Raw genomic sequence first — 9,163 nt, forward strand, 5'->3', positions numbered from 1 at the left:
ACCAGTGCCTGCAATAGCCCGACTAGCCTGTGGCGTCTCGGTATTTAACTTCCCAGGAGACAGCAAACTGTCAGCTAGAGAAGCCAGAGTTTGCAGACAGTGACACAGAGATGCAGTCTGAAATGTAGTTCGAAGGGAAAGGGAGGACTGACTATGTGCATTCAGTTAGTTCCGAGGTGAAAGGAATTTATCTTTGACCACCAATCGAGCCCAGATTTTTTTTTTTTTTTCGTTTACGGCACCACGGCCTTCCACACGTGTCTCTTCGGGCGGCCGGAGGCCCGAGTGACGACCCAGAAGTCCCTTTGGGTGTGTTTCTCGGTTGTGTCCCTGTCTTCATTTACCCTGGCGCAAGCAAGCGAACCAGCGCGAGCGCCTAGCGAGGGAGCCTAGTCTCGGGTGTACCGCGGCCCCGCCCCCGCAGCTCCACAGCGCTCCTTAGTGGCGGCCGCCTGCGCATCACCGGCGGCTCTCAGTGCTCGCCGGTGCCAGCAGTTCCCGCGGTTCCTCCCTCTCGAGTGTGACCCTCGAGCTGCTGGCGCTGCGGGACGTGCTGGCATCGCCAGCTTTGCCAGCATCGTGTCTCTGCGGTCCCCTCTCCCTCCAGCGCCCCCCCTCCTTCTGCGCGGCCGCACATCCACTCCCTCCTTGCTCCCTCCTCTCCAGGCTGACTCGCACCGGAGACTGCAGACTTGCACGCCCAGTCGTTTAAGTGGGAACGGCTCCAGCCCCACCAGCTGCAGCCAAGGCGAGAACTTCACAAGCAGCGCAGGTTGAGTCGCTGAGGCAGGAGTTGCACCGCCAGCGAGAAGGTCCCGAGCAGCATGGCCCAGAGAAGAGCCTTCTCTGCTTTCGCGCTCCGGCTCTGGAGTATCCTACCTTGCCTGCTCCTGCTGGGAGCGGATGCAGGGCAGCCACCGGAGGAGAGCTTGTACCTGTGGATTGACGCCCATCAGGCCAGAGTGCTCATAGGTAAGGTCTGGCATCTACACCTTCTCAGTGGTCCTCAGTTTCTCCATTACAGCAGAGACACGTGCACCGAGTGTGTTTTAAAACAACTTCAAGGGTGATTGCCCCCTCTTTTAAAAATCAGGATTCTCCATTTAGAGGTTTATGAGCTTCTTTCTTAAAAAAAGCAAAGCCGACCCAACATCCCAGTCCTGCAGTTGCTAGCCCTGACTGCAGAGTTGTAACAGGAACCCAGCGTTAGCACCAGCTTACTCCACTGTGTGTTAGCAAGTACGGTTTTTACCACAGACAGAGGGAAAAGAACTCTGGTACTCTTGTTGGTATCAAAGGCAGGTGCTTTATGAAAAGCAGTGACCTACACTGGTTCCCTGGGGCTTTGCTTTCTGGATGAAACGCCTGTTTCTTAGAAACGCAACTAGTTTGATAGCTCTGTTTCTTATTTACACAACAGGATTTGAAGAAGATATTCTGATTGTCTCGGAGGGGAAAATGGCCCCCTTTACACATGATTTCAGGAAAGCCCAACAAAGAATGCCAGCCGTTCCTGTCAATATCCACTCTATGAATTTTACCTGGCAAGCTGCAGGGCAGGTACGTTCTGATAACAGAGAGGTAGGGAAAAGTCACTCTTTAATATTTCTACTCTCCGGTGGCACGTAGCAGTAATTATGGTGTGTGATTGTAGTACCATTTACAATTTTATACACGTTCTTGCCTGGTTGACAAAGCAAATAAGGGATCAGTTCCAATGTATTTAAAGTTGCCAAATAAATGGAAAACTCTATAGGGTCAATGTGCTCACGACCACCATTTTAATAAGATTTGGTATCATAAGGTTTTGAGTACAAAGACCCCAAATATCCATATCATGGTGTTTCTGTACTCACTGTTATTAAAAAATTAACAAAGTGTTTAGAAGACTTTCAATACTAAATGATAACCATTTGTTACGTGATTTATACTTTACAAAAAAAAATGAGTTCACAGGTATTCTTTACATGCATTTTAAAAGGCTGATATGTTGAGTGCTATGGAGCCATACATTTCTTGTAGAAGTTCAGAGACTCAAAAAATGTAATATAAAATTATGAAAAAAAAAAGACTACTGATTTTCTGAAGTGACCACTCAAAATGCTTTCCTACGGAAATAAAAGAAAGAACAAGCTATGTTACCGAAGCATTCCTCTCAGGACTTAACATGCAAGTGCCTTGTAGGTGCCTTTTGTAGATCTTCATGACTATATTAATGTCCTCTTATTTGGAAAGGGTAGGATGTTCGTGTGACTTTAAACTTGTCTAGAGGACAAGTGCATTTAATAAATCCTGCTCATTAGCTGGTAAAAATGTGTCTACTATGAAAACTGTTGTAATTATAATTAACTGCACATTTTCAGGGATTTTTTTAATTCTAAAATTACTTCAGTAGTCATTTTCAAGAAGAATGCAGTCAAGAAAACACTTTATCAAAGGCAACAGTGCTAAATCAGGAAACCACTTTGGTTCCCTGTAATTGCCTATTACAGTGCAGCCATGACTGTTTCAGCTGTCTTTTTATCCTCAAGTTTGTTCTATTTTTAAAGGAATCTTTTAAAAATAGATCACATCCAGACTGTCAATGTTCCTTCTGCTATGTGCTTTGTTATTGTTGTTGTTGTTTATTTTTTGCTTTTGTTTTGTTGTTGTCGTTGTTAACTGATGCTTTGTAGATCCAGGTCAGACATTTGATAGTCCTGTTTGCACGGAGAAGTTGATTGAAGCGTTGGTTGGTCTTTTCCCTGCCTGCAATCCTCTCTTCATAGATATTTTGTGTGCAGTTTTGTTTGGTACATTGGGAAATCACTAATGAATAAGTGGTCTTTCATGGTTTCCTTTTCTTTTACCCGAATCTGTTTGCTGGTGGCTGACCACTTGTTATTGCACTCAACAGTCTATATTTTAAAGATGATTTTTCATAATAGTGTTAGAAAGTAGTTTAACCCCCACCCCGCCAGATGAAAGGGGTTTGTACTTGAAGAATGGTAGAAAATGCCAAGCTCCCTAACACACACACACACCACACAAAGAGAGAGAGAGAGAGAGAGAGAGAGAGAGAGAGAGAGAGAGAGAGACAGACAGACAGACAGACAGACAGACAGACAGAGACAGAGAGACAGAATCTTCTGAGGAATTAAAAGCAAAGGCTTCAGTTCCACACTGTCTATTGCTTTGTTACACACATATCTGCAACAATGGATTCTCATAGCTAGCAGTCTCAGGACTGTTTTTGGAGGGGTTAGGGGGAAGGTAGAAGCATCTAAGGATGTAATCTCTAGTATTTTGTTCCTTCCTGCTTAGGTGTTGATTAAATGTATGGCTTATCTCTTTGAGCAGAACAGTTAGCCCTCCAGTAAGTTACTTTGTTCACTAGGGAGAGGTAATAATATCACCCCTTAAGTAAGTTACTTTTTTCTCTATGGAGAGATAGTAATAATGTCACCCCTTAAGTAAGCTGCTTTGTTCTCTATGGAGAGGTAACTCCAGATCATTACTCAGAATCTGAATGGAGCATGGATAGAACTTCACAATGCCAAAAGAAATGTGTTTTAAATCTTATTTAAATATAACTAATTTTGCTCCCTAAAATAATGTGACTCCGGCAGCAAACATTTTGACATGCCAGGGGAATTTGAAGATGGGAAAAAATAATGACTTCAATATCAATTAAGTATTTTGAAAGGCATCCGTACTTAAAGCCAAACCACATCACAACATGAAAAATAAAAAGTTCATCCCATTATCTAGTTTTTAAATCCAAATGATATCAAACACTTAGGCATTCAACACTGCAGAAAGGAAACATATCTGATTAATTAAATTTAAACTGTAGCTCTTTTAGCAACATGTAGACAAAGGTTTTTTGTTGTTGTTTTCTTTGTTTTTGTTTTTGTTTTTGTTTTTTGTTTTAAAGAAGATACAAGACCTAGTAAAAGCAATAAGGAATCATGTATTTCTAGGAAGTTTTGAGTCCAACCACCAAGAGTGTTGAGAGCCACTTAAAACATAGCCCACTCTGGACCTCACAGAAGTTCAAGGAACAACTACAACACCCTTCATTTTCTCATAGGGAATTGGTCAGATGTTACACAGGTGTTTTTGGTATGTGGGGAATTGTGAGGACTCTCATGTCGGATGAGTGCATGGGATGCCAAGCCAGACAGGCTGACTCGGGTGAAAAAAGGCTCAAAGGCAAACTTTCAGTGGGATAGTTTATTTCCAGAAACAAATCTTAAGACAATTGAATACATGAATACACAGTTAGATGAAAATTCACTTAGAGGTCCAGTGAACACAGCAGCATATGATGAAGCAATGGATATTTTAGGCATCATTTAACACCATGGGAAAATTTCTTAATAACAGATTAGTCTGTGATATAGCACATTTTGTTTGATTCTGTTATAAACGGGTTGGCTGTCACAGGAAAATCCATTTGGTCAGCTTCCAATCTTTGAAAGCATAAGCAGTGTGTGTCATAGAGGGACTGGGACATTTCAGTTTCCCCCGTAGTGGGCATGTGTTGATCTGTCATCTAAACCCTAATTTCATATTAGATGCATATGAATGGATGAGTTTATGTTAGATGAGCTTTAAATTGCATGATGCTCTATGTTATAATAAATATTTCATCAATATCCCATACCACCTCTATACTACACATCATCAATATGTATTATCCCATATCATTTCTACACTACACATCACTCAAGAAAATTACAGAAAAGGTGGTTTTCACCTGCAGTCATCTATGGAGAGCAGGTATCTCACTAATGTTTATGTGGTCTTACTAGATTTTGAGGGCCACAAAAAACATGTTTTTGAAGTCTTTCCTGCGTGAAATCTTTCTACCTGAATTTCTTTCTCAATTTTTTTTCTTTTTTCGGTTGGGTGGGTAGGTGATAACGTTTGCCCCCATTTTCTCTTCCATATTAAACCCTCATTTTGTGGCCTGTCTTTTTCTAATGTGTTTTAGCTGGGAAGAGTTTCCATTGAAAAAGGCTTAGGCTTAAAGTCTTTGCAGTCACGAAGGGGAAAGACCCTTTACTGCTGGGTACAACTGTTTAACAGTTGTTATTTTTCAATGAGTCCGTGCCTTGTTCAGAGTCTCTAAATTTGAGGCAGGCTGGGGCCATAAACAACCATTTTGGCTTTCTAAATTAGGCGCTAATTAAACATTTTATTTGGAAAATAACACTTCCTAAACCCCAAGGCTTTCAAGTAAAAAATTTAATGGGAAGTTTCATTAGACAAATCTGAACTCTAACTTTAGGACATCAGTGCTGAGTTCCATATGAACAAATTTGGTGTAAGGCCAAAATATTTTATGGATGTAACTCCTATGAGTATAGATGAGATCTTCATATATAAGGCTGATACAGACTTGATCTTTTAATGATAACATAGCCTATTACATGCTTCTGCATGAGGACTCGAGGGCACTAGGAATCTAGTACTTAGATAATGAGGTTTATATTATTAGATGCATCTATTTCTTTAAAGATTTATTTATTATATGTAAGCACACTGTAACTATCTTCAGACACACCAAAAGAGGGCATCAGATCTCATTACAGATAGTTGTGAGCCACTATGTGGTTGCTGGGATTTGAACTCAGAACCTTCAGAAGAGCAGTCAGTGCTCTTAACCACTGAGCCATCTATCTCTCCAGCCTAGATGCATCTATTTTTGTGTTACTTTTTTCTTTATATTTTTCTTGTTCTTTCTTTCTTTCTCTCTTTCTTTTTTGTTCTTTCTTTCCTTCTTTTTCTTTCTTATTTCTTTTCTTTTCTTTCTTTCTTTTTTTTTCTTTTTGGCACAGTTGATAAATTCATCCTGAGTCATCAGTACTGATTTTATACTCTTATTATAGCCAAAAGTCTGAATTTCTTAGTTGGATGGCAAGGTCTGGGGTGAGAATGCTGTCTGAGGACTAGAAATTCTTTGGGTGAAGATATATGAACTTCAAATCCATCACTCATATTATGGAGAAAGCTCTAACCATTGGCAGATCTAGATCTGAGAGAAAGCTTTTCATAATGGTGGTCTGTGTAGCTCTTACAGCCACTAGAAGCCAATGGTGTAGCTCCATTTCCACAATATTTTAAGGTATCTGGGCTGGAGAGATGGCTCAGCAGTTAAGAGCACCGTCTGCTCTTCCAGAGGTCCTGAGTTCAATTCCCAGCAACCACATGGTGGCTCACAACCATCTGTAATGGGATCTGATGCCCTCTTCTGGTGTGTCTGAAGATAGCTACAGTGTACCCATATAAATAAAATGAAGTCTATAAAAAAAAAGATGTCTACTATCCTGGGAATGTATATATTTTAGAGGACCTGAACTCATCCAGCAATGCTACATAAACATGATCTTTTGTAGTTTTTTAATTTATTTATTATGTGTGCATGGTGTGTGTACACATGAGCTCACGGGCGAGAGCCAGAGGACAATAGGCATCCCGTGCCCAGTCTCTTCCTTATTTCCTTGAGACGTGGTCTCTCGTAGACCCTGGAACTAGGCTAAGAGCCAGCATGCCCCAGAAATTCCCGTCTTTACCCAGCACACACAAGCACAGCTAGCTTCTCACATGCACCCTGGAGATTATAGCTCTGGTCCTCATGTACTGCAGCAAATGTTGCTCACATTGATGCTCCCTCCCCCGCCCCCTCCTCTGTGGTTGTGGATATCCATCAAGAATAGAAAATACTCATCCGGATAAATCACTCAATAGCCAAGTACCTGATGCAAACAGTTTTGGGGTCACTCCCCCCTTACCCCAAAGCAACAAGAATATGTAATAAATATGCTGAGGTCATGGTGTCTCAAAGGAAGCATTTCTAGTATGGAGACTGAATTATAACTGAGCTAATGATCCCCATCAGCTTCCTATCAACTAAAACCAGTCTTGAATGATTGAAATTTGATTAGAAATAATAATGATGACTGAGGTACACAGAAAGCATGAGATCTTGGTCTGGGCTTGCTTTATAAATGAGTCCAGTCGGTCACACCCAAATTCAGGGGAAAGGCGTCGCTGAAAGGGAACACACCCATGTGCTCATGTGTGCACATACCGTGAACACATAATAAATTAGTTAAAAGCCACAAAGGAGCATGTTCAGCCAGATAAACTCAAGTCCTCTAAAATACATACATCTGCAGGACAGTAAACATCTTAAAATATTGTAAATATGAAGCTACACCGTCGGCTTCTAGTGGCTGTAAGAGCTATACAGACCACATTACCAAACTACATTACCTGGGAACAAGCCAGGCTGTTTCTCTGGTGTTGGTTCATTTTGTTAAGAATCAGAATGATTGTACTGCTGTGTTCCAGTAACCAACTGGATGGTCTATTTCCATCAGCCAAGTTCTATTACCTTGACCGAGAGCCTCTGCTCCAAGGCAGTGTTGACGTGATTCAACACTAGTTTCATTAAATTTTTCTGCAGTTAGTGGGCTCAGGTTTCCCATTAGAGTTGCTGCATTCTGAAGACAAGTAGTAAAGTGGGCTTTGTCTTTGACAAAATCAGAATAGCAAGAGGATGTGTGTGTGTGTGTGTGTGTGTGTGTATGTGTGTGTGTGAATTTTAATTCAAGAACAACTTTTCCATCTTCAAAGTGTCTTGCTCTAGCCTCGTCACCACAAGAACACTCTTAAGAGCCCCTCTGGACCCCCACATTTATGATAATACTATCACTTCGGTCCCTAGATTTTCTCTCTGTGCTTTCTCCTATTGGAGATAGGATTGTTTGAGTAGTCAGCTCCAACCCAGTGGCTCCATACCTTGGTACTCCTGGGACTTGCAATCAAACCTAATGTGTCTTTACATCACCAAATGAAGGAAATATGTTGTTTTTTGACCCCTGTTGTACGATTTCAAACAAGGAATGTGGATATGTTTACATACCATGGGCGTGATATTTTGAAGGAAGTACACATCTTAAAAGGACGGCTTTAAACCTTTAGTGTTAAAATTCTGCTCTGCCCCGGTCTTTTACACTGTGCTGTGGACATGCCACTGGGGATCAAAGAGTAAGTGCAGAGAGCCCATTTCATTTAGCAGAGCGGGCATATGCCAGCCATCTGTTGCAGGGCTGATAGAAAACAGCAGTTAGTTCCTCAAACTTGAGCCAGAAAAAAAGGGGGAGGGACTTTATAACTTAGAGGAGATGAGTTACAAGGTACCTTGCAAACCACATCTGGTTCTGTAGAGGTCTACATGGCATAAATGTAAACTCCGTTATGTCTCTCTCCCGCAGCAGCGTGAAAGCACGTAAACAAACGCACTTCGCCGATATCCTTTCTGCTTAGTCCTCCTTTGATTTGCTGGCACAAATAGAAGGTATTTTAAATTCCCATGGTGAATCAGGAAGGTCTTTTGTTTTAGGTTAAGCTCATTTAACCCACCTGTCCCTGATAACTAAGAGGATGTTCCGAGGAACATCTGCGGGTAAGCTGAGTTTATGACAGCGGCTCTGGTTCTGTGGTTCGAGGCGGCCTCTGTGAACTAGGGCCTTGTAGAAATTTAGTCAGCTCAAGTGAGGTGGGAGTAACCTGGTTACGTGCCTGGGGAGCTGAAGGGAATGGTCATTGCCCTCACAATGTAGCCTCTTTCCCTCTGACTGTAGCTTGGTAAGACACAGGGCACAAAACCAGGAAGGACTTCTGAGGTGAGGAGGCGAATATCCGTCACTCCATCACACAACTCAGATGAGGTTGAAAAGCACAGGCTTGACTGGGAACTCCAAAGAAATCCACGCCTTTTTCTTGTAGGGAGGAAGGAGGCTCTCTAAGCAGGTGCTGTGTGAATTGATTCCCTGAAGGATAAGTTAGATCTATCACCAAGAAAAATCCTAAGAGTTAGGATGCCCCAATGCTTGGCAGTCCTGAAAAGAAGGCACGCTCCTGGTGATTGTGTGGTGCTTCAACTCTCATCTGAGGGGTAATGGGTATCTAATGAAGAGGAGTTAAAGGTCAAAGATAGAGAGGGATCTGGTCGCAAAAGACTAGGAAGCAGAAGCCACTCCTGTGCTGTGCTCCACACCTGCTTGCCCTTCCTTTGAGGGAAGGTGCTCCTTACCTTGCACGTTCATGTGGGGATGCTGTGAGTATTGTTTATGTGTTGAATGTTGGTGTCTTCTCCATCGCTTAAATT

At 42.1% G+C, this 9,163-nt stretch overlaps 1 protein-coding gene across 1 annotated transcript in view; it reads left to right on the forward strand.

Moving 5' to 3' along the window:
- The first annotated feature begins 322 nt into the window (after positions 1-322).
- Positions 323-9,163, forward strand: part of Wif1 (WNT inhibitory factor 1) — a 69,178-nt gene continuing 60,337 nt past the window's right edge. Inside the window, exons 1-2 of the mRNA XM_031349889.1 lie at positions 323-972; positions 1,421-1,560. Of these exons, the coding sequence (XP_031205749.1) occupies positions 825-972; positions 1,421-1,560 (288 nt within the window). The 5' untranslated portion in view covers positions 323-824. The remainder of the gene's footprint in view (positions 973-1,420; positions 1,561-9,163) is intronic.

This window comes from Mastomys coucha, unplaced genomic scaffold, assembly GCF_008632895.1.
Source record: "Mastomys coucha isolate ucsf_1 unplaced genomic scaffold, UCSF_Mcou_1 pScaffold4, whole genome shotgun sequence".
Classification (NCBI taxonomy): Eukaryota; Metazoa; Chordata; class Mammalia; order Rodentia; family Muridae; genus Mastomys; species Mastomys coucha.